The 26,378-nt window shown below is 35.2% G+C and overlaps 1 protein-coding gene across 4 annotated transcripts; it reads left to right on the top strand.

The window, feature by feature from the left end:
- Positions 1–143: 143 nt before the first annotated feature.
- Vom2r31 (vomeronasal 2 receptor, 31) lies at positions 144–25,994 on the top strand. 4 transcript variants are annotated; one of them, XM_087644405.1, is made up of 7 exons: positions 168–364; positions 2,930–3,182; positions 6,125–6,157; positions 10,225–11,037; positions 16,039–16,266; positions 18,762–18,885; positions 23,604–24,508. In XM_087644405.1, exons 1-7 carry the CDS (start codon positions 168–170, stop codon positions 24,506–24,508), a joined length of 2,553 nt encoding a protein of 850 aa, XP_087500531.1. The 4 variants fall into 4 exon arrangements, with proteins under 4 accessions (NP_775441.2, XP_087500531.1, XP_087500551.1 ...); NM_173319.2 differs by lacking the exon at positions 6,125–6,157 and having other exon boundaries at positions 144–364; positions 2,930–3,209; positions 23,754–25,994; XM_087644425.1 differs by lacking the exon at positions 6,125–6,157 and having other exon boundaries at positions 2,930–3,209.
- The last annotated feature ends 384 nt before the right edge of the window (positions 25,995–26,378 follow it).

The following is a 26,378-nucleotide window of genomic DNA, read 5'->3' on the forward strand; positions in this document are numbered from 1 at the left end:
AAGTGTTTAAGATTCCTCTAGGGCTCAGAAGCAATTTGAAAAAAAAAAGAATCATGTATATGCAACTACTTCTTTACACAGAGTAATAAAATATGGTAGAAATTTGATGTGCTGATATGCATGGCACATCACAAGCCACACTGCCCAGGTTTAAGGCTGGAAAAAATATGTTCATTTTGATGATAGTATTCTTTCTCCTCAACATTCCACTTCTCATGGCAAATTCCGTTGATCCCAGGTGCTTTTGGAAAATAAATTTGAATGAAGTCAAGGATATAGATTTAGATACAAGTTGTTACTTCATCCTTGAGGCAGTTCAGTTGCCTATGGAGAAAGATTATTTCAACCAGACTCTGAATGTCCTGTAAGTGCATTTGTACTTTTCATGTAAATGACATCTTCCATATTTATTGAGTGCTCTGAGGTTGAAGATAAGGCAAATCCTTGAGTCTTCTTTCATGTTGCTAAATCTGAATCCCATTAAACAAGCTTAATTATTTACAGATTGTATCCTATTTTCTCCTTTTAATTAATCCAGTGAAGGTTTGTTTTTCTTTTAGGTCAAAGACTTAAAGCCTTGAAGCTGAAGAAGAAAGGAATATCTACATTGATCTTTCACATAAACCCCTCCTAATAACTATTTATGTTGCAAACTAGACAATGGTGACTTATTGAATTTGATCTCATAATATTTTATTGAGTTTCATCCTAAGTACTTACAAATAACTTTCATAAACTCTGCTGACAATTCTTTCATCAATGTGTTGCTCCTATAGCGTATGCTGGTTCTATTAATATCCATGGTTCTTATATTTATCAAAAACGTTACATACTTGCAAACACCCTCTCAAATTCATTGCACATGGTCACTTCTTGCCTTCAAGTGTTTCCACAAGTATGAAAAGGAAATACTTTTATGCTCAGAAATTTATATTTTGTATGACTGTCTGGATGTATATGTTTGTATGTAATGAACAAGGAATATTTAGGTCATTAGCAGGCAAGACATCCACATGTTTTAAAAGATAAAATCCAAAAGACCTGTGACTGTGTGCTTCACACTGTTCATGTACAATCACTGGCTTTTGTCTTTTATAAAGTTCAGTTTGGCACTCTCTCTTTAGAATAAAATATATTTGAAAAATATGGAATTAAATGGCATGTTTACATTCTTAGAATAGTGAGGCTATCAATAACAGTGTTGCCTCCTTTAGTCCATTGTCACAGGCATAGGTTACAGTTCTGGTGCGAGACAGTTGGACTATTTGCACACTGAGATACAGCAATTTTCTATTAGATGTTTGTCATTGTTTTAGAAACGTGGCTACTCTTTTCATGTCTAAGTTTGTTAATCTCTGAACCCGTTATGATATTGATATCTTATGAGACATTTTGCAGTAATTTAGAAAATATAGGTGCACATGATACAAATGAGTCAACAATACTTATTTTAGTGAGTTGTTGATAGTTGTTTTAAAACACAGCCCTTCATACTCCTAGGCTACACAGACAGCTTAAGTAACAGATGTTTCCTAATGTTTCACTGAAGGAAGTATTTCGAGCAATGCACAAGGTTTATTCTCCAATTACTTTTGTACATAAGTAAGTTTTTAATTGAACATTTTGTGTGTGGTAATAGAGAATGTCCTAAAATCACCAGTTTTATAGTTTATAGATTGAAAGCACAAATGGACACAATTTTTTGGTTAAGAACTCATTGTTTTTACATAAATTGAATCATTAGATATATAGGTAATGCTTAGTGTTTATTGTTTAGATTTTATTAAATAACAAGGATGAGCCTTGAAATATTAGTCTTTACATAAACATAAACACAATATGGTATTATTTCATCCCCACTGTCTTGTGGTCCACATTTATTACAAAGAAAATGAACATAGTACATCAAAATTTCTTCTATATTTTAAACATATAATACTGGCAAATACAAATATCACTGCAATTTACTTATTTACCTAGTTTTCAGTAGGGTGCCAGCATTACTTTATTTTAACTGGAAATGTCATGAAAGATGTTTCCTAGAAATTAAGTTATAAAGATGAGAAATACCCAGAGTGAATATACCACATTCCTTTCTAAATAGTAAGTAGGTGAGTGATACTTGGGTGGTGGAGCAAGCTCATAATTTCTGCACTAATTACCTGGCACAAGTGTATACCTGCACATTTGAAGTGAGGATAGTCTGCAGCAAAGTATTTTATCAAATACTCGGAAATATTTCCTCTTATGACTTAAATAATCCTTGCTCAATACACACAAATATATGCATAAATACGTATGATTTACCAAATGCATGTTTGATATTTGAATTAATATATTTAGAAAAGGTTTTCTTTCCGCAGATAATTGAAAGAAAAATTATCAAGAGGCAGGTAGATATGATGGGACATTTTAAGAATATTGGCGACTCATTGTAAGTGATTGTAAGTACAGGAACCAAAGTTGTTGCAGAAAGATTATTATGCATTGAAAAATAAATCATGTTTTCACTTCCTTAACCAATTCAATTAACTTCACAAGAAAATATCATGAACTCAATGATTCTCATAGCACACATGTTTATATTGATTATTAATTTCAAAATCAAGACATGGTCAAAATTATTGTTTTGTCTATATCTGTGACTTTCTATTTACTTTCTGACCAAGCATTCAAAAACAGAGATGGAAATCCTCTCTGTAAAGGAGGTCAATAACATATCTTTTTTATAGGAGACAAAGTGACATGAACTTTTAAAGTGTTTGCTATTTTCTAGGTTATCATATCAACCCAATCTCAGAACAAAAGACAGTTGTTTCCATCTTTAGAGATCAGATGCAAAAGCTTACAGTACAGAATAGTGCTTCTGTTGAGTACAATTGATCATGTATATTCATCTGTTCATAATAAAACTGTGCTCTTTTTACAGAAAAACAACCAAATACAACAGATATGCATTGGCATTAGCCTTTACAATGGATGAAATAAACAGGAATCCTCATATTTTACCAAACATGTCTTTGATTATAAAACATACATTGGGCCACTGTGATGGAAATATCCCACTCCGCTTACTTAATCAAATATTTTATATGCCTTTTCCTAATTATGGCTGTAATGAAGAGACTATGTGTTCATTTATGCTTATGGGACCGAATTTGTGGCCATCTGTAGATTTTTTCATTCACTTGAACATCTTATTTCCTCATGTGAGTTAGCATAGGCCAGGAATTATTAATGTCATTTCTCTTTGGGAGATTTTTAAAGATATTAAGAAAATTAATAGATGAGATTGGATTTATACTTATATCATCCTATGTAGGTCTACAGTACTTACTCATCAGACACATGATAGATTTTCTACCAGGAGTGACTTCCAGATATTGACAGTTTCCAGAAATGAAGAAGTTAGGAAACCATGACGAATTGAGTCTGGCATGATGGCAGAGAGAAACTTGCAGCCTTGACTGATTACCAGTCAGAGTGTTTCTTTATTTATACAAATCTCTATCGGCAGAGCTTGATTCGTGTTGTTCCAAAACATAGGGAATATTATTTCTGTCTCCAGATATAAGTTATCTTCATATTGATCAAAATTCAGATTATCATTCTTAAAATTTCAAATAGTAAAACTATTATTTACCATCATGGTGATATTGTAAGTTTACTTATGAGTGATTAAATTGTGTTGGAACAGAATTACATTTTACAAAATTTCCCTGTAATTGGATCATATCATCTGAAGTATTTTTTTTTTTTTGCAACGGCATGATAACAAACCATTCTTAGACTGGTAGCTCTATTCCATCAGTCTATCTGTCTGTCTCTGTACCAATACATTGCAGTTTTTATCACAATTTTCTGTAATACTACTTGAGTTCAGGGATACTGATTCCCCCAGAAGTCCTTTTATTGTTGAGGATAGTTTTAGCTGTCTTGGTTTCTGTGTTATTTCAGATGATTTTGCAAATTGTTCTGTCTAACTCTCTGAAGAGGTGGATTGGTATTTTGATGGGGATTGCATTGAATCTGTAGATCGCTTTTGGTAAAATGGCCCTTTTTACTATATTAATCCTGTCAATCCATGAGCATAGGAGATCTTTCAATCTTCTGAGATCTTCAATTTCTTTCTTCAGAGACTTGAAGTTCTTATCATACAGATCTTTCACTTGCTTGGTTAGAGTCACACCAAGTTATTTTACATTATTTGGGACTATTCTGAATTGTGTCATTTCCCTAATTTATTTCTCGCCAAGTTTGTATTTTGTGTAGAGAAAGGCTACTGATTTATTTGAGTTAATTTTATACCCAGCCACTTTACTGAAGGTGTTTTTCAGGTTTAGTAGTTCTTTGGTGGAACTATTGGGGTCACTTAAGTATACAATCATATTGTCTGCAAATAGTGATATTTTGACTTCTTCCTTTCCATTCTGTATCTGTTTGATCTCCTTTTGTTGTCTGTTTGCTTTGGCTAGTATTTCGAGAACTGTATTTAATAAGTAGGGAGAGAGTGGACAGTCTTGTCTAGTCCCTGATTTTATTGGGATTGGTTCAAGTTTCTCTCCATTTAGGTTAATATTAGCTACTGGTTTGCTGTGTATGACTTTAAATATGTTTAGATATGGGCCTTAAATTCCAGTTCTTTCCAGGACTTTCATCGTGAAGGGGTGTTGAAATTTGTCAAATCGTTCTCAGCATCTAATGAAATGATCATGTGGTTTTTATCTTTCAGTGTTTATATAGTGGATTACTTTGAAGGTTTTCCACATATTAAACCATGCCTACATACCTGGGATGAAGCCTACTTGCTCAGAATGGATCATTGTTTTCATGTGTTCTTGGATTCAGTTTGTAAGAATTTTATTGATTATTTTTGCGTCAATGTTCATAAAAGAAACTGTTTTGAAGTTCTCTTTGTTGGGCCTTTGTGTGGTTTAGGTCTATGAGTAATTGTGGCTTCATAGAAGGAATTCATTAGCGCTCTCTCTGTTTGAATTTTGTAGAGTAGTTTGGACAGTATTGTTATGGGTCTTCTATGAAGGTATGATAGAATTCTGCACTGAATCCATCCACACATGGGCTCTTTTCACTGGGAGACTCTCATGACTACTCTTATTTCTTTAGGAGATATGGGGTTGTTTAAAAGGTTTATTTGTTCCTGATTTAACTTCGGTCCCTGGCATCTGTCTAGGAAAGTATGTGTTTCCTCCAGATTTTCAAGTTTTGTTTAATATAGGCTTTTGTAGTAGGATCTGATGATTTTTTGAATTTCCTATGGCTCTGTTGTTAGTCTCTGCTTTCATTTCTTATTTTTTTTTTAAATTTGGACACACTCTTTGTTTTTTCTGGTTAGTCTGGCTAAGTGTTTATCTATCTTGTTGATTTTCTCAAAGAACCAGCCTTGGTTCTGTTCGTTCTTTGTATAATACTTTTTATTTCTACTTGGTTGGTTTCAGTTCTGAGTTTAATTATTTCCTGCCTTCTACTCCTCCTGCGTTGTTTACTTCATTTTGTTCTAGAGGTTTCAGGTGTGCTGTCAAGCTCCTTATATATGATCTCTCCTGTTTCTTTTTTAGGCATTCAGAGCTGTGAGTTTTCCTCTGAACACAGCTTTCATTGTGTCCCATAAGTTTGGGTATGTTGCACCTTCCTTTTCATTAAATTCTAAGAAGTCTTTAATTTCTTTCTTTTTTCTTTCTTGACCAGGTTATCATTGAGTAGAGCATTATTCAACTTCCATGTATATGTGGGCATTTTTCCTTATTGTTACTGAAGACCAGCTATGGCCGTGGTGGTCTGATAGGACGCGTGGGATTATTTGTATCTTTCTATATCTGTTGAGGCCTGTTTTATGATCGACTACATGGTCAATTTTTGGAGAAAGTCCTATGAGGTGGTGAGAAGAAGTTATTTCCTTTTGTTTTAGGATAGAATGTTCTATAAATATCTGTTAAATCCATTTGGTTCGTTACTTCTCTTAGTCTGTCTATGTCTCTGTTTAATTTCTGCTTCCATGATCTGTCCATTGATGAGAGTGGGCTGTTGAAATCTCCCACTATTATTTTGTGAGGTGCAATGTGTGCTTTGAACTTTAGTAAGGTTTCTTTCTTGTATGTAGTTGCACTTGTATTTGGAGCATAGATTTTTAGGATTGAGAGTTCATTTTGGTGGGATTTTTCCTTGATGAATATGACATGCCCTTCCTTAACTTTTTTGATGGCTTTGGGTTGAAAATCGATTTTATTCGATATTAGAATGACTACTCCAGCTTCCTCTTTAGACCATTTCCTTGGAAAATTGTTTTCCAGCCTTTTACTTTGAGGTTGTGTCTGTCTTTCTCTGAGGTGTGTTGTCTGTAGGCAGCAAAATGTTGGGTCTTCATTGCATATCCAATTTATGAATCTGTGGTTTTTTATTGGGAAATTGAGTCCATTGATTTTGAGAATTGTTAAGGAATAGTGGCTTTTGCTTCCTGTTATATTCTTATTTGGATGTGAGATTCTGTTTGTTCTGGTCATCTCTCTGTTTTGTTGCAAAACAATTAGTTTCTTGCTTTTTCTAGGGTGTAGCTTGCCTCTTTGTTTTGGGCTTTACCCTTTATTATCCATTGTAGGGCTGGATTTGTAGAAATATATTGTGTAAAGTTGGTTTTGTCATGGAATATCTTGGTTTCTCCATCTTTGTTAATTGAGAGTTTTGTTGGATACAGTAACTTGTGCCGGCCCATTTGTTCTCTTAGGATCTGTATGACATCTGTCCAGGAACTTCTGGCTTTCATAGCCTCTTTTTTGAAGTCTGGTGTAATTCTGTTCGGTCCGCCTTTATATGTTACTTGACTATTTTCCCTTACTGCTTTTAATATTCTTTCTTTGTTTTATGCACTTGGTGTTTTGACTATTATGTGATGGGAGGAGTTTCTTTTCTGCTCCAATCTATTTGGAGTTCTGTAGATTTCTTGTATGTTTATGGGCATCACTTTCTTTCGGTTAGGGAAGTTTTCATCTATGATTTTGTTGAATATATTTACTGGTCCTTTGAGTTGGGAGTCTCCTCTCTCTTTTCTACCTATTATCCTTTGGTTTGATCTTCTTATTGTGTCCTGGATTTCCTGTATGTTTTGGGCCTGTAGCTTTTTCCATTTTCCATTATCTTTGACAGCTGTGTCAATGATTTCCTTGGAACCTTCTGCCCCTGAGATTCTCTGTTCTATCTCTTGCATTCTGTTGGTGATGCTTGTATCTATGGCTCCTTGTCTCTTCCTTTGGTTTTCTATATCCAGGGTTGTCTCTCTTTGTGCTTTTTTACTGCTTTTATTACATTTTTAATTCCTTCACCTGTTTGATTGTGATTTCTTGTTATTCTTTCAGGGATTTTTGCATTTCCTCTCTATACAGTTCTGCTTGTTTATTTGTGTTTTCCTGCATTTCTCTAAGGGAGTTCTATATTTCTTTCTTGAAATCCTCCATCATCATGATTAAATGAGATTTAAAATCTAGATCTTGCTTTTTTGGTGTGTTTGGATATTCAGTGTTTGCTTTGATGGCAGATTTGGGTTATAGTGATGCCATGTAGTTTTGGTTTCTGTTACTTGGGTTCCTGTGCTTGCTCTTGCCATCAAGTTGTCTCTGGTGTTAACCATGTTTTGCTATTTCTGACAGTGGTTAGATCGTCCTATAGGCTTGTGTGTCAGGAGTGCTATAGACCTGTTTTCCTGTTCTCTTTCAGCCAGTTATGGGAACAGAGTGTTCTGCTTTCAGGCATGTAGTTGTTCCTGTTTCCTGATCTTTAGTGTTCCTGTGGGAGTGTATCCTGAGTCCACCAGGCAGGTCACTTTATTCTTGGAGTCTGGAGTCACTTGTCAGAGCCAGGTTTCAGCTCTCTGTGAGCGCAGCAACCAGAAGGGCTGCCCCACCTTCGCTCTGTAACCTGTGCACAGGGAACCCAGATGGTGCTAGTCGTTTTCCTCTAGAGTCAGAAATGTGGACAGAGAATAGTCTCCTCTGGCTTCTCAGGCATGTCTTGTAATATCTTTTTTATTACATATTTTTATTTACATTTTAAATGTTAGTCCCTTTCTCAGTTTCTTGTCCATTAGCACCCTATACCCACTCCCTTCCTTTTTTCTATAAGTGTGTTCCCCTCCCCACAAATCCCCTTCCTCCCCTCCACATTCCCTTACACCAGGCTTCCAAACTTGACAAGGGCTTCTCTTTCCTTTTGAGCTCGGTAATGCCATCCTCTGCTAACATATGCAGCTGGAGTCATGGGTCAGTCCATGTATAATCTTTGGGTAGTGGTTCAGTTCATGGGAGTTCTGATTGGTTGGCATTGTTCTTCTTATGGTGTTTCAAGCACCTTCAGTTCTTTTAGTCCTTTCTTCAATTCCTCCAAAAGGGGTGCTGTTCTCAGTTCAGTTTTTTGTTGCAAGCATTTGCCTCTGTATTAGAGACACTCTGGTTGTGTCTCTCAGGAGACATCTATATCTGACTCTCATCCGCATGCACTTCTCTTTTTGTTTTGTTATTTTTCTTTGTTTTGTTTTGTTTTTTTTTAAAGAAATATTTACTTACCTATTTTATGTATGTGAATACACTGTTGCTCTCTTCAGACACAAGAAAAGAGGGCATTGAATACCAATACAGATGGGTGTGAGCCACCATGTGGTTGTTGGAAACACTCAGCATCCTTAAAATAGCAGTCAGTGCTCTTTTGTTAATGTATACATATTAAAATTATATATATGTATATATATATACATATATATATATTTACTTTTCCATCTTTATTAAATTGGGTATTTCTTATTTACGTTTCAAATGTCATTCCCTTTCGCAGTTTCTTGGCCAACAGCCCCTTCGCCCCTCCCACTCTCCTTCTATATAGGTGTTCCCCTTTACATCCACCCCCCCCACTACTGCCCTCTCCCCAAAAATCCCATTCACTGGAGATCCAGGCTTGGCAGGACCAAGGACTTCCCCTTCCACTGTTGCCTCTACTAGGCTATTCAGTGCTACGTCTGATTTGGAGACCAGTACATGTATAGTCTTTGGGTTGTGTCTTAGTCCCTAGAAGCTCTGGTTGTTTGGCATTGTTGTTCCTATGGGGTCACAAGCCTCTTCAGCTCTTTCAGCCCTTTCTCTGGTTCCTACTACAGGGGTCCTGCTCTCAGTTTAGTAGTGTGTTGCTGGCATTTGCCTATGTATTTGCCTTATTCTGGTTGTGTCTCTCAGGAGACATCTACATCCAGCTCCTGTCAGGCTTCACTTCCAGCATGCAATTCTTAGTTTCATCAATCTTATCTAGTTTTGGTGGAGTTTTATATATATATATATATATATATATATATATGTATATATATATATATATATATATATGTATATATATATATATATATATATATATATATAATGTGGGACAGGCTCTGAATGACCTGTCCTTCAGTCCTTCAGTCTCTGATCCAAACTTTGCCTCCATATCACCTCCTTTGAATATTTTTTTGTTCCCACTTTTGAGAAGGAGTGAATCATCTGCACTTTTGTCATCCTTCTTAATCTTCAGGTGGTATTTGGATTGCATCTGATACATTTCACAGAAAAATTGTTTGGGTATTTAGTAGGATGAGTCTTTGAATATGATCTGCTGCTAACACTTTTACGCAGCCAGATTGTGTTTATATTTTTGAATTTACTTTGATCTATTTATCCGTTTCCTAAGGAGGAGATAGGCAGACATTCACAGAGTATTTTCGAGCCTTGTCCTGAAATGGAGATCTCTAGCATTTTTATGTGAGTCACAAACTCTAGTATACACAAAATAACTTCAAGTAGGGAAAGATAAGAATATTTGTTCCTACAAACTAAAGCAGTATTATGCATCAGACTTCCCTCTTAAATAGTGGAAGTATTTCTGGATTAAGGCATATTTTTTTTAAAAAAAATAATAGCCAAATATCCCAAAGTTGTAAACATATTAAAATCTCTCTAAACATTGGAAACACAGATATTAAGACAGAAACCGAATGACAGAATGGAAATTATTATTTTTGTCAAAGAGCTATGCGGGCTGCTCCCATTAGAAGGGGAGGTACAGGAGTTCTAACTTTGATCATTTAAATCAGGAATGAGAGGAAAAGTTGTAGGTAATCACTTGTTGTAAGTAAGTATGAGTACAAGTTTGTTTTTTTTTTTAAATTGACTTCAACTCTTACTGTTCTTTGTATTGTAGTTCCTTCAGATTTCCTTCGGACCTTTCCATTCCATTTTCAGTGATAATGAACAATTTCCTTATATCTATCAGATGACCCCAAAGGATACATCACTAGCATTGGCAATGGTCTCTTTCATACTTTACTTCAACTGGAACTGGGTTGGTCTTGTCATCTCAGATAATGATGAAGGCAATCAATTTCTCACAGAGTTGAAAAAAGAGACCCACAACACGGAAATATGCTTTGCCTTTGTGAACATGATGGCAATCAATGAGAATTCATTCCATGAAAAAACTGACATGTACTACAACCAAATTGTGATGTCAACCGCAAATGTTATTATCATTTATGGGGAACGACCCAGTATTATTGAACTGTGTTTCAGAACATGGACATCTCCAGTCATACAGAGGATATGGGTTACCAAATCAGAGTTGTATTTCCCAACAAGTAAGAGAGACTTAAGTCATGGAACATTCTATGGAACTCTAGCATTTCAACAACACCATGATGTGATTTCTGGATTTAAAAATTTTGTACAGACATGGTACCATCTCAAAAGCATGGATTTATATTTATTAAAGCCAGAGTGGGGTTTCTTTGAATATGAAACCTCAGCATCTTACTGTAAAATACTGATGAGTAATTCATCGAATGTCTCATTGGAATGGCTAATGGAACAGAAGTTTGACATAGCCTTTAATGACAATAGTCATAGTATATACAATGCTGTGTACGCCATGGCCCATGCTCTCCATGAAAAGAATCTGAAACAAATTGATAATCAGGAAATCAGCTATGGCAAAGGAGCAAGTACTCACTGCTTGAAGGTAGATTATTAAAGCTTTTTTCCATTTATTTTGTATATTTTATATATTATCATTGCAAATGTTATACCCTTTCCTCCACCTCCAACCCCACCCCCTACTTCTATGAAAATGCTCTCACTCACCACTACCGACTCTAGCAACAACACCCTGTCATTGTGCTACATTTTCCATCTCATCCAGAATTTCTAGTTTTGTTGAGTATAGGCTTTTATAGTAGGAGCTGATGATTTCTTAATTTCTTCAGTTTCTGTTAAGTCTTGGTTTTCACTTCTGATTTTGTTAATGTGGATACTATCTCTGTGCTTGCTAGTTAGTCTGGTTAAGGGTTTAGACATATCTTGATTTTCTCAAAAAACTAGCTCCTGGTTTTCTTTATTCATTGTTTCTGCTTTGTTGATTTCAGCCATGAGTTTGATTAGTTCCTTCTGTCTACTCCTCTTGAGTGCATTTTCTTCTTTTGTTCTAGAGCTTGCAAGTGTGTTGTTAACTTGCTAGTGTATGCATGCTCCATCCATGGTGATCTGATATGATGCATGTGAATATTTCCATCTTCTTATATCTCTTGAGGCCTATTTGTTGAATGATTATATGGCCAGTTTTGGAACAATTTCCCTATATCTATCTGATGACTCCAAAGAATACATGACTAGTATTGGCAATGGTCTCTTTTATAAACTTCAACTGGAACTGAGTTGGACTTTTCATCTCAGATAATGATGAAGGCAATCAATTTCTCTCAGAGTTGAAAAATGAGAGCCAAAACAAGGAAATATGCTTTGCATTTGTGAACATGATGGTAATTGATGAGATTCATTCTTTCAAAAAAACTGAAAAGAAGGTGCACTGTTTTGTTTTAGGATGAAATGTTTTACAGATAACTGTTTATTCCATTTAGTTCATAACTTCAGTTAGTTTTAATGTGTCTCTGTTTAGTTTCTGTTTCCATCATCTGTCCATTGATGAGAGTGAGGTGTTAAAGTCTCCAACTATTACTGTGTGTAATACAATGCATTATTTGCTCATTAGTAAATTTCTTTCATAATTGTAAGTTCCCTTGCATTTGGAGCATGTATGTTCAGAATTGAGAGTTCATTTTGGTAGATTTTTTCCTTTGATACATACAAAATATACTGACATAACTTTTTTGTTAACTTTGGTTTGAAAGGAGATATTATTCAGTATTAGAATGACTGCTCCAGCTTGTTTTTTGGGAGCATTTGCTTTGAATTTTTTTCCAGACTTTCGCTCTGAGGTGCTGTTTTTCTTTGTTACTGGAGTGTGTTTGTTGTATGAAGCGCAATGTTGAATCATGTTCATGTACCCATCTATTAATCTATGTCTTTTGGGGGGAATTGGGTACATTGAAGTTAAGAGATATTAGGGTACAATGGTTGCTATTTCCAGTTATTTTTGTTGTTAGAAGTGGAATTATGTTTGTGTTGCTGTTTTATTTTGAGCTTGTTGAAAGATTACTTTTTTGCTTTTCCTAGTGTGTGTTTTCCCAAATTGTTTTGGTGTTTTCCATTTATTTTCTTTGTAGGCCTGGATTTGTGAAAAGATACTGTGTTCATTTGGTCTTGTTATGGAATATCTTGGTTTCTCCATCTTTGTTAATTGATATTTTTGATGGGCAAAATATCATGTGCTGGTATTTCTGTGCTCTAAGTGTCTCTATGGCATCTGGCTAGGATCTTCTAGCTTTCATCTCTCTGTTGAGAAGTCTGATACAATTTTCATAGGTCTGCCTTTGTATGTTACTTGACCATTTTCCTTTACTGTATGTGTGTGTGTGTGTGTGTGTGTGTGTGTGTGTGTGCGCGCAAGCCTATGTGTGTGTTTGTGTGACTGTGTTTGTATGTGTGCCAGTGAATATATTTTGTGTAATTTCATATCTGTATTCATATCTGTGCATATGTATCTGATTTTGTGCCCAAATATTTACATATGTGTGTTAACATGTATGCATGTATATTTGTGTTTAATATGTATAAATATATGTATAGCTCTATTATATGTGTGATTTGGAAAAGAAGTGAGCCTTTCTTTGCGTTAATATGTGTGTGTGTGTGTGTGTGTGTGTGTGTGTGTGTGTGTGTGGTGCAATCTGTGTTTGGTTTTGCATTTTTGTCAGTTTGAATTTTGTAGTCTTGTCTGATAAAACTGAAATTCTGGGAATTTTACGATAATTTCATTTTTTAAAATATTTTATATTCTTCTTTTATTGGATATTTTTAAATGTACATTTTAAATATTATTCCCATTCCCAGTTTCCTCTCCAGAAACCCAATATCCCATCTGTCCTCCCCCAGTTACTATATGGGTTCTCTTTCACACAAACACTGACTCCCTCCCAGCTCCGTGTCCTGACATTCCCCTACACTGGGGCACCAAGACATGACAGGAACTAAGGCCTCTCCTCCCATTGATGCCTGTCAAAACTATCCTCTGCATCATTTGCCACTGGAGCCATAGGTCCATCCCTGTGTACTCTTGATTCAGTCCCTGGCACCCAGGCAGTTCTGGGGATCCTTGTTTCTTGATATTGTTGTTCTTCTTATGTGGCTGCAACCTCCTTCAGCTTCTTCAGTCCTTTCTCTAACTCCTCTACTGGGGACCCTATTCTCAGTTTAATGGTTGACTGTGAGCACCCTGCCTCTATACATGTAAGTTTTTTCCAAAGCCTCTCAAGAGACAGATATAGCAGGCTCCTGTCAACAAGTACTTCCTGGCATCCACAATATTGTCTGGGCTATGTGTTTGTATATGGGATGGATCTCCAGGTATGGCAGTATCTGCCTAACATTTCCTTTGGTCTTTGTTACACAGTTTGTCACCATATTTTCTCCTGTGAACATTTATGTTCCCCCATCTAAGAAGATCTAAAGCATTCATACTTTGGTCTTCATTCTTCTTGAGTTTCAGGTTGTCTGTGAATTGTATCTTGGGTATTCATAGCTTTTGAGCTAAAATCCACTTATCAGTGAGTGCATGCAATGTGCTCTTTTGTGATTGGGTTACCTTACTCCAGATGACTTTTTTTTAATATCCATCCATTAACCTAAGAATTTCATGAAGTCATAGTTTTTAGTAGCTGAGTAATATTCCATTGTGTAAATTACCACTTTTTCTGTAACCATTCCTCTGATGAAGGACATCTGGATTGTTTCTAGCTTCTGTCTATTATAAATAAGGATGCTTTGAACATAATGGAGAATGTGTCCTTGTTATATGTTATATGTCAAATATATGCCCAGAAGTGATATAACTGGGTCTTCAGGTAGTACGAATGTCGAATTTTCTGAGGAACAACAAGAGTGATTTTCAAAGTGATTGTACCAGCCTGCAATCATACCAACAGTGGAGGATTTTTTTTCCACATCCCGGAAAACATCTACTATCACATGAATTTTTGATCTTCTCCATTCTGACTGGTGTGAGGAGGAATTTCAGTGTTGCTTTGCATTTCCTTTACCAGATGACTAAGGATGTAAAACTTTTCTATACATGCTTCTATGCTATTCAATATTCCTCAGCTAAAAATTCTTTTTTAGTTCGGCAGCCCATTTTTACAGGGGTTATTTGATTCTCTGTTGCCTAACTTCTTGAGTTCTTTGTATATATTGAATATTAGCCCTCTATCTGATGTAAGATTGATAAAGATCTTTTCCAAATACGTTGCTTGATTTTTTTTATTGAAAATGTCCTTTGTCATACAGAAGCTTTGCAATTTTTTTATTAACTTGAGTATTTCTTATTTACATTTCGAGTGTTATTCCCTTCCCCGGAAGCTTTGCAATTTTATAAGGTAAAATGTTTTCATTAATAATCTTAGAGTGTAAGTCTTTGATGTTCTGTTCAGGAAATTTTTCCCTGTGCCCATGTGTTCAAGGCACCACCCCACATTCTTTTCTATTTGTTTCTGAGTATCTGGTTTTATGTAGAGGTTCTTGATCCACTTATACAACTCTCTCTCCCTATCTATTCAATGTAGTACTTGAAATCCTAGCTAGAGCAATTAGACAACAAGGAAAGGAGAGTGGGATACAAATTGGAAAAGAAGTAAAAACATCACTATTTGCAGATGATATGATAGTATACTTAGCAATCCCCCAAATTCCTACAGCTCATAAACAACTTCAGCAAAGGGAGTGGATATAAAATTAACTCAAACAAATCATTAACCTTCCTCTACTAAAAGAATAAACAGACTGAGAAAGAAATTAGAGAAGCAGCACCCATCAAAATAGTCATAATTAATATGAAATACCTTGGTGTGATTCTAACCAAGTGAGTAAGAGATCTGTATGACAAGAAATTCAAGTTTCTGAAGAAAGACATTGAAGAAGACCTAAGAAGGTGGAAAGATCTCTCATGTTCATAGATTGGCAGTATTAATATAGTAAAAATTGACATCTTACTGAAAGCAATATACTGATAAAATGCAATACCCATCAAAATACAGACTCAATTTTTCACAGTTATAAAGAGAAATTTGCAAATATTTTAGGAATAACAAAATCCAGGTTAGCAAAAGCTATTCCCATAAATTAAAGCACTTCCAGGAGAAACACCATTTCTTACCCCAAGCTCTATTACAGAGAAATACTGATATAAACTGCACGGTATTAGTACAGAATCATGCAGGTAGATCAATGGAATAGAATTGAAGACCCAAAAATGAATCAACACACCTACGGTCACTTGATCTTTGACTGTTGAACTAAAACTATGTAGTGGGAAAAAAAAACATTTTCAACAAATGTTGCTGGTTCAACTGGAGGTCGGTATGTAGAAGAATAAAAATTGATCTATTCTTATCACAATGTACAAAGCTCCAATCCAAGTGGATCAGGAACACTCACTTAAACCTGAAAATTTCATTTTTCCAATTGCTTTTGTTGTGATTTCTCTCTTTCATTCTTGCCTTTACTATGAAATTATCATATATTTTATGACTTTAAGGAATGGTATGTACATTGTTGTGCAATGCTTGTCTTTTAGTTACACTCATTTTTGAGAACGATCCACTTCACCAATCCTTTTGGGGAGAGAGTGATTATGAAAGAGAGAGTAAGAGTGCAGGAAGACTATGACATTGTTCACCTGCAGAACTGCTCACAACACCTTAGGATTAAGGTGAAGATAGGGCAGTTCAGCCCATATTTTCCACATGGTGGACAATTTCACTTATATGAAGACATGATTGATTTGGCCACAGGAAGTAGAAAGGTGGGTGTATACTAACTTATTGATTTATACTGCACAACAGTAAACACTGCAACATACTGAAATGAAAAATTTGTCATATCAGGAACCAATTTCTAGGCTCCTGTATTATATTTCTTTTTTCATTTTTAACATAGTTTTAAGAATTCTTCTCAGATTTCATGCATGCATAAAATATACATTTTACATATCAGAAATATTATCTGAAATTTAACAAATATAAAACTGTTCTTCACCACTATTTGATATTCTTTCCTGTATATTTAACAGTATTATTTTCATGTCTTTGTGTTTTTACAGAGTAATTTCCTCCTTTATCTTAAACCTCTGGAACCATGTTGATATGAGTGAGACTAATGTCACAGTTATGAAATACTAAGATTCATAGTTGCAAACATTTATCATTATACTCCAAAATGTTTTCCCTTGTAATAGGACATTTACCAAACTCATTAATTAATACAATTACAGACATTCGTAGTCACAGAAACATGACTTTTAATAAACTTGAAAAACACCTTCACATTTTTAAATAATATAATCAAAATTTCAAAGGAACGTATAGACAGCACAAGTAAAACAGACAAGGAAATGGCTATTAAAGCACATCAATATGGTAATAACAGCAACCAGACAAAAGTAAAAAATAATTTTCAATGATAGCTGAAAATTTTTGGTAATATTAGCTAAATGTAATTAATGACAAGTAGGCTTTTTATATTTTAGTATATTCTTCGGTGCCTTCAGAAGGTGTGAAGACACATATACATACAAAATGAGAACTTTTTTCATAAAATTGGAGGAAAACATTAAAATGTGTGATAAGAGGGAAAAAGGAAATTATATACCAATATCTTTGGTGGATTTATATGGTATAATTCTTGACAAAAACACCCACCAAAAGAACATAACACACAAAAAGAGGATCATTTTCTTAGAACAGATAGATTTTAATCCAGAGATGCAACCCTGGTTCCACACATGCAGATTCTTTGAGTGTAATACACCACACAATATAGAATTACTTTATTTTCCATAAACATTCAGAAATGGCTGTTAATAAAGCCCAAAATTCATTGAGAGTTAAAGAAAAAAAAAAAAACAAGTGACAGCGCAGAAGGAACACATATTGACATGAAATTTTATTTCAAAAACATACCAACAATACTATAATACGAGGAGAGAAAATTATTATTAATGAAAGTCAGAAATAATGACAAGTAGTTTTGTTGGTTCATTTTTTATGTAAGCACTTTAGAGATAGTGGTCTGAAAATCACTGTCTGTTTCTTGACAGTCTACCCTATACCATGAGTCAAAAACTTCTATGAGTGATGTAGAGAAACTACTTTAAAATAAATTAGCATGAATCACAAAACTATGCACTTTTCCGCTTCCTAAATCAAAAGTGCCTTTTAAACCTTACAAAGGGTTAACATAAACTTAAAGAAAATGATGGAAGAAAAAGAGAAAATATACTCTCATCTTTTTTGTGAGTATTAATCTAGGGATACTTCATGTTATGACCCTGTTTCAACAATATGAAAATCATAGGAATAAGTCTTCAAATCTTTAATACACTTCAGATTACTTAATTGTGTTCTTTTAGAAGAAAGAATTTATTTGAGACATATAGTTTCGAACAGTTACAATCCATGACCATCATGGTAGGGAACATTTTAATAAGAATGCATGTTACTGGTTTTATCCAGCCTTTTCCAGAATTTTGACTTAATGAAAAACTCCATATTTCAGATCACTACACAGAATTTTATCATTTCCAACCATAATAAACCAGTGCTGCATATTCCACTGTTTTCTTACATACAATCTCTCATGCTTTACCAATGGTAATTTGTTCAAGGTCATATTTGTTATCAGTGTTTTAAAGGCATATTGTTTCTCTTTCAAATGTCTTCAAATACTAACTTGTTTGTTGCTTTAATTAAACTTTAATTGTAGGAATGTGAGGAGGATGGGATGACATGCTGTATGACTTATAATCAAAGAAAGACAAGTGTGAATATCTGGAGACTGGGATTAAGAAATAGATCTCCAATGCCCAGTATTTTCTGGCTATAGAACCCACAGTAAGATGGGTACTCGTATATCAATTACAAAATAAGAAAATACTTGAAAGGTATGAGGACAGGCTAGTTTTTGCTGAGAAAAAATCCCAATTAATGTTCCCTCTGTCTGTTAAAAATAATTAGTGCAAAATTTTAAATAAATAACTAAAACACATCTGGTTGCACTATCTAACTTTTATATGCAGCTCAACATCAGCTCTTACTTTTGAATTAATAGACATTCAGAATTTATCCAACATTTCTTCAGTGTATTTCCAAAATTCATAGCTGGTCATTAAAAATGGACACTGAAATGTCAATCTGTTTGTGTAAATAAAACAAGGTCATTGACCTCTTAGTATCCTTATATAAAACATAATAAAAATACCTAAAAGTCATTATTAGTATGTGTCTAATTTTTTTCTCTCAGATGCCTTTATCTATGTGTAGTGCAGATTGTCGTCCTGGATACAGAAAATTCTGGAAGGAGGGAATGGCAGCCTGCTGTTTTGTTTGCAGTCCCTGTCCAGACAATGAAATTTCTAATGAAACAAGTGAGTGTTTGCTGCTCTGATAAATCCTGCAAATATATATTCCTCTTCTGCCCCACTTGGTTTATGAAGTCAACTAAAAGGCAAATGGAAATATAAAATATATCAGTTTTCTAATTTACTAGTTGTAGATATAAAAATAATTAAGAAAACTGTGCCAAAAATAAACAAATACATATACCTTGTTCATTGACCCGCATGTTGATACATTGAAAGTTCATGGCAGATTAAATTAAAAAAAAAAAACAACACAAAAACCAAAAACAAACAAACAAATGAACAAATAAAAAACCTCTTTAGGAAATAAAACAGCAATATGAGGGAATATTCTATAAGATTTTCCCCAATAATTAATTTATTGTAAAACAACATGTACATTAGATTTTAGTCACAATTTTTAAAGAAATTAAATTAGTCATATTTCATCACTATATCCATCCTATATATGATTATGCACATCATGGACATATAGGATCCCATGGAAAACCAAATGTAATATAATATTTACTGGACTAGATTATGAGTCTGCTAGGTACAAAATCAATATTCCCTGTAAGATTAGTATAGAAGTCAAAAGTATTTCAAAATTTATGAGAAACTGCTAAATTTGTAAAATTCTGAGGGCTGTGTTCAACGCTAGATATGATATGAATCACGAAATGAGGGGATAAGAGCTAACCCATTTTCTTTCATAAGTTTTTTAGCCTTTATCTTTCAAGTTGATACATTTGCACATATTTGTACATGGTATAATGTGGTATCTTGACTCACGCATACTGCTTAGCTAAAGACACTTAGCATGTACAGGAGTGTACTTTTTATTATTAGATATATGTCTTTTTTTACATTTCAAATGTTTTCCCCTTTCCAGGGTTCCTCTCCATAAGGCCTCATCCCCTCCCCCTCCCACGTACGGGTATTCCCCACCCATCCACCCACCTAACAACCCCCTATCTTCCCTGCAACTGGTGGTCCAACCTTGGCAGGACCAAGGGTTTCCCCTTCCACTGGTTCCCCAACAATGCTATTCTCCGCTACATATGCAGTTGGAGCCCTGGGTCAGTCCATGTATATTTTTTGGGTAGTGGTTTGGCCACTGGAAGAACCGGTTGGATGACGTTGTTGTTCTTATAGGGTTGTAAGCCCCTTTAGCTCTTTAAATCCTTCCTCTAATTTCCCACCAAGGAGGTCCCGTTCTCAGTTCAGTGGTATGCTGCTAATCTCTGTACTTTACATGCTCTGGATGTCTCTCTCAGATCTATATCCAGTCCCTTTCATCATTCCCTTATTTGATTTATCAATCTTATCAAGGCTTGGTGGCTGTATATATGTGGGCCACGTGTGGGGCAGGCTCTGAATGGTGGTTCCTTCAGTCTCTGCTCTAAAGTTTGCCTCCAAATACCCTCCTATGGATATTTTTGTCCCCCAATTTAAGAAGGAGTGGGAGAATCTATTTTTTGAGCTTCTTGTGGTCTGTGGATTGCAACTTGGTTAATTCGAGCTTTAAGGCAAATATCCATTATCAAAGAGTGCATACCACGTGCGTTTTTTTTCCTGTGATTTCACTACTTTACTCAGGATGATATTTTCTAGTTTCATCCATTTGCCTATGAATTTCATGGAATCATTATTTTTTATGGCTCAGTAGTACTCCACTGTGTAGATTTATCACATTTTTTGAATCCATTCCTCTGTTGAAGGGCATCTGGGTTCTTTCCAGCTTCTGGCTACTATGAATAAGGCTGCTATGAACATACTGGAGCATGTGTCTTTGTTGTATGTTGGAGCATCTTTTGGGTATATGTCCAGGAGAGGTATAGCTGGTTCCTCGGGTAATAGACCATCCAATTTTCTGAGGAACCTCCAGAGTGATTTCCAGTGTGGTTGTACCACTTTGCAGTTCCACCAACAATGGAGGAGTATTCCTCTTTCTCCACATCTTTGCCAGCATCTGCTGTCACCTGAGATTTTTACCTTAGCCAATCTGACTGGTATTAGTTGGACTGTCAGGGTTGTTTTGATTAGCATTTCCCTGATGACTAAGGATGTTGAACATTTCTTTAGGTGCTTTTCAGCTATTCAATATTCCTCAGCTGAGAATGTTTTGCTTAGCACTGTACCCCATTTTTAATAGGGTTGTTTGGCTCTTTGTTGTCTAGAATCACTATATGCCTTGGTATCATGATATAAAAAACTCTGTGCAAAGAGAGAATCTATATAAAGGTGGTTTATAATATATTTGATTAGACATAAAGCTCAAGAAGAAGGATGGCCAAAGAGTGGATGCTTCCATCCTTCTCAGAAGGGGCAACAAAAATATTCACAAGAGAAGATGTAGAGAGAAAATTTGGAACAAAGATTGAAAGAATGGCCATTCAGGTACTGCACCACCTGGGGATCCAGACCATATATACCTATAGTAACCAAACCTTGTCACTATTGTATATCCTAAGAGGTACATGCTTACCCAAGCCTGTTATAGCTATGTCCCGAGAGGCTCTGCCAAAACATGACAAATGCAGAAGTGGATTCTCACAGCCAACCATTGAACTGACAATGGGGTCCCCATTGGAGGAGTTAGAGAAAGGATTCAAGAAGCTGAAAGTGCTTGTGACCATGTAAGGCCAGCGATACAACCTAACCGTAGCTCTCATAGACTAAACCACTATCTAAAGAATACACATGGACAGGCCCATAGCTCCAGCTACATATGTACCATAGGATGGCCTTGCTGAGCACCAAGGGAAGGAGAAGCCCTTGGTCCTGCCAAGGATTGACACCCCAGTGTTAGGGAATATCAGGTTGGCGAGGCAGAAAGGAATTGATGAATGAGTGGGGGAACACGTTCATATAAGTGGGAGCAAAGAAGGGATAGAGGATTTTTTTGGTGGGAAACTCGAAAAGGGGGTAATACTTGAAATGTATATAAATAAAACATCTAATAAAAAAGACAAAAAACTTAACCTATGATGTGGAATATATGACGAGACTCATATTCAGTATATTACAAACCATACCCATTATTAAAGTAATTATTTATGGTTGGCAAAATGCAAAAGATTTATGGTTAGCTTTTCTATTACTTTGTCCTTAAATTTATATACGAATTAAAGTCTGTAAAACACATATAATGCCTGTGACTTGGTTCAACAGTGAAATAATTTGTTACTAAGACTAACAATCTTAGTTTATTTCTTTAATGCCTGAAGTCTATTAAAGCCACCTACTCAGAAGTTGTCTTTTGAAGTCACGCATTCCAACATTACATATTGCTTGAAAATAATTTTGATAAGTATACTAAAATTGTGATAGATGGAAAAAAGAATTAATATATATTTCAATGAATTCCGCAAAAAGTACATAAAATAATTTATTATATTAATTGTTATGTATGTGGGATAGATAGTGCATTTACAGGTACACATAAGAGGAAACAATACGCATAGAGTTATATTTATGTTCACTTGTGAGACACCTGACATTGGTGCTGGGATCTGAACTCAGGTTCTCTGCTAGACCAAAATATTCTATCTATAGTTAAACCAATTTCTTTGTTAGGCAACTTAACAAATAAAAGCTCTCTGCAAATGCATTTTTCAAGATAAGAATTCTGAAAACCAAAGAAGCACATCAACATTCTCTGAAATGACATAAAATTCATTTCAATTATAATCACAGTTCATATTGTAGATATGATGGATATTACAACTTAGGAATTGGATCCTATTGCTTAAGATAAACCACCTAGGGTGCAACTCTTGCTCAAGGATTCCTCCATTATAACGTCGATTTTTTTTTTTGTCAATACTGGTTTCACCCTTGAGTACATTCATAGACACTGAGACACATAGGAATGGAGATGAGACAAGGATAAAAATGCTCAGCATTCAAAATAAGAAGGGGATCAACGTGAAATATTTCTTAGTAGGAAGTATCTACAGAGATTTTTATTTGTTTGTTTTCCTTGTTTTTTTCTTCATTGCTAATATTCATGTATCTCAGTAAAAATAACCAGAACTTTTGGTTACTTATTGCCATATGAAGGTACATCTGAAGGTCATTCCTTTAATGCTTTCTACTTTTCAAACATTAATATTATATCTCCTATTTTCTTCACCATCTTCTTATGACTTATGAGAGGAATAACCTTAATTCAATAATGCATATTTTACTTTTACATGAACACATACAAATAAATATGTACAAATATACCCAGCCTATCTTTTCAATTTAAGGTTATATTTATGTCAATACTTTGAGATAGTGAATTCTCAAGTACCTATCATAAGTATTGTTACAGTAAAGAATGAGTCATAATGTGTCACAGGGAATGAATTCATAAAATAGTTAATGATCTCAGGAAACAGTGAGTATAGGGTTTTTATTTATAGAATATACACAACAACATTGTGGTTTTTGAAGGAATATTCTCTCAGTTCAATAATCAAATTGATAGCAACATCGAACAGAAAATGGTTTTGGAAGTCTTTGCCTTCTGATAACATTAAAATGGTATAATCAACAAAGTTAAATAGACAAAGGAATAATTACTTGATTTTTTCCCTTACATATTTATGAACATAATGAACTGAAAGTAATGCTATGCTGCAATGTACTTGAAATTACATTGTCAGCATCAAAAGTAGCACTGCCATGCTTCTTTCTACACCCTTACTTGAAAAACTTCATCAATAATAACTAAACTTTTCTTTGGACATCAGATATGGATCTGTGTATGAATTGTCCAGAATACCAGTATGCCAACACAGAAAAGAACAGATGCATTCATAAAGACATGATTTTTCTAAGCTATGAAGATCCCTTGGGGATGGCTCTTGCCTTAATAGCCTTCTGTTTGTCTTCATTCACAGCTGTGGTACTTTGGGTCTTTGTGAAGCACCATGACACTCCTATTGTGAAGGCCAATAACAGAATCCTCAGCTACATATTAATCATGTCACTCATGTTCTGCTTTCTGTGCTCCTTTTTCTTCATTGGCCATCCTAACAGAGGTACCTGTATCTTACAGCAAATCACATTTGGAATTGTATTCACTGTGGCTGTTTCCACAGTTCTGGCCAAAACAATCACTGTGCTTCTGGCTTTTCAAGTCACAGACACAGGAAGAAAGTTAAGAAACTTCCTGGTATCGGGGACACCCAACTACATTATTCCCATATGTTCCCTGTTGCAATGCACTCTGTGTGCAATTTGGCTAGCAGTTTCTCCACCATTTGTTGATATCGATGAACATTCTGAGCATGGTCACATCATAATTGTGTGCAACAAGGGATCTGTTATGGCATTCTACTGTGTCCTGGGATATTTGGCCTTCCTGGCCCTTGGAAGTTTCACGATGGCTTTCTTGGCAAAGAATCTGCCTGACACATTCAATGAAGCCAAGTTCTTGACCTTCAGCATGCTAGTGTTCTGCAGTGTCTGGATCACGTTCCTTCCTGTCTACCATAGCACCAAGGGCAGAGTCATGGTTGCTGTTGAAATTTTCTCCATTTTGACATCCAGTGCAGGGATGCTTGGATGCGTCTTTGCACCCAAAATTTACATCATTTTAATGAAACCAGAGAGAAATTCTATCCAAAAGATCAGGGAGAAATCACGTTTCTAAACAGATATTTTAGAAATTCTGTCAAATGTACAGTTGTTATATACCCACCAAATATTTGGTTACAGTGCATAAATCTAGTTTTAGAACTCTCACTAGTTCCTCTAATGATATCTAGAAATATTGTATCTACCAATCTTACATTCATTATCCATAAAATCCTGCACTCATTCACTTGTTTGTTCTACTCTGTGAGAAATATAATTCCCAATGTAGTATTAAATTTTTTCTAAAAATTTTGCTTTAATTGACATTTTTTCCCTTATAACTTCAAGTACATTTGATAAGGCATTTGAATCTATAACCTTTTATACAATAAGATCCAGGACAGACAGGATTACACATAGAAACCGTCTATCGAATCAAACAATCAATCAGACTAAAAAACAAAGAATCAACAAAGATAACATCAGAATACATTATCTGATTTCCAGTAGAAGCACATATGTGACAGAATACTGTCTGTTTTTATAGTTCCTCTTCAAGCTATTGTATTGGTCAGCAGTCTAAGGTAGAAGTTTTTTTGTCACAAACACAAAAATATTGTATCCAACAATGGACAGAATCCAGTGAGCACCCTGTTCAAATTTGGAGATAGTTGGAATATCATGAAAAAGAGGGTGACCCATAAGAATACCAGCATTCTCAACTAACCTGGACAACCACGAATTTGAGCTGCTGACCAGGCAGCATACATAAGCTGATATGAGGCTCCCAGCACAGATGCAACATAGGGCTGCCTGGTCTGGCCTCAGTGGAAGAAGACACATTTAAACCACAAGAGACAGGAGTCACAAGGGATTGGGAAGGTGTGATGGTTTGCATATGCTTGGCTCAGGAAGTGGCACTATTAGAAGGTGTAGACTTGATGGAGGAATTTGTCACTGTAGGGGTGGGCTTGGAGATCCACCTCATAGCTGCCTGGGGATGCTCAGTCTGTTCCTGGCTTCCTTCAGGTGAAGATATAGAACTCAGATCCTCCTTCACCAAGCCTGCCTGGATGCTGTGATGCTGCCATGCTCCGACCTTGATGATAATGGACTGAACCTCTGAACATGTAAGCTGGCTCCAATTAAAGGTTGTCCTTTATAAAACTTCCATTGATCACAGTGTCTGTACATAGCAATAAGACCCAAACTAAGACAGAAGGTGTGTGGATTGGGGAAGTGGGGATTTCCTCTTGGAGGTGGGGAAGTAGTCAAAGATTAAATTGGGAAGGGGATAATGAGTACACCGTAAAAAGTATTAAAGAATAAAATACTAAAAAATTAATTAAATAGGATTGTGAATATATTAACATGCTATTATATTATAGTTCTGGAAGGGATAGGTAAAACTCCTGATGGTGGTTTGTACCTAATTTTTCTTAGAGCTTGCCCTTTGTATTCAGTTGTGATTGAAATCCTGGGCTCACAAAATTCTAGTACTATGGATATGGAGGCAGATACTTTGATTACGCTGCTTCCTAGAAAATAAATTTTCCAAAAACAAGATTGAGTGCTTGCAGCTACACTAAATCTTCTTATTTTTCAATTCTCCCCCCACAATGGGATACTGACTGGGTCTCAAATGTATCAGCATTAACAAAATATCACATCCCTAAGTTAGTCTTCATAGACATATGATCATTAACAATGTCCCCATAAAGAACACATTCTGAAATGCCATCCCCAATTTCTCATTTAAAATTCATGGGAGATGTGATTTTTCAAAGAAATATTTGATATTTAAACTGTGTTATGAGGGCATTCTACACAAATTGATTATAATAACTAATCTCCCCTAAAATTACATTTATATTACATTCCCATCTTAAATTTTAATATTATTTACTTATTCTTTTTGAGCTTTTAGTATGTTTCCCTATATATTA

This window comes from Rattus norvegicus, chromosome 1 (genome assembly GCF_021556685.1).
Source record: "Rattus norvegicus strain SHRSP/BbbUtx chromosome 1, alternate assembly SHRSP_T2T, whole genome shotgun sequence".
Classification (NCBI taxonomy): domain Eukaryota; kingdom Metazoa; phylum Chordata; class Mammalia; order Rodentia; family Muridae; genus Rattus; species Rattus norvegicus.

Bases quoted from the DNA above. Each gene is read 5' to 3' on its own strand.
- Vom2r31 (XM_087644405.1), top strand. From the start codon at position 168: ATGTTCATTTTGATGATAGTATTCTTTCTCCTCAACATTCCACTTCTC. The intron at 3,183-6,124 runs ATTCACTTGAAC...ATGTAGTTGCAC, and splicing joins GGCCATCTGTAGATTTTTTC to TTGTATTTGGAGCATAGATT. The intron at 11,038-16,038 runs GTAGATTATTAA...CTTGTCTTTTAG, and splicing joins CAAGTACTCACTGCTTGAAG to TTACACTCATTTTTGAGAAC.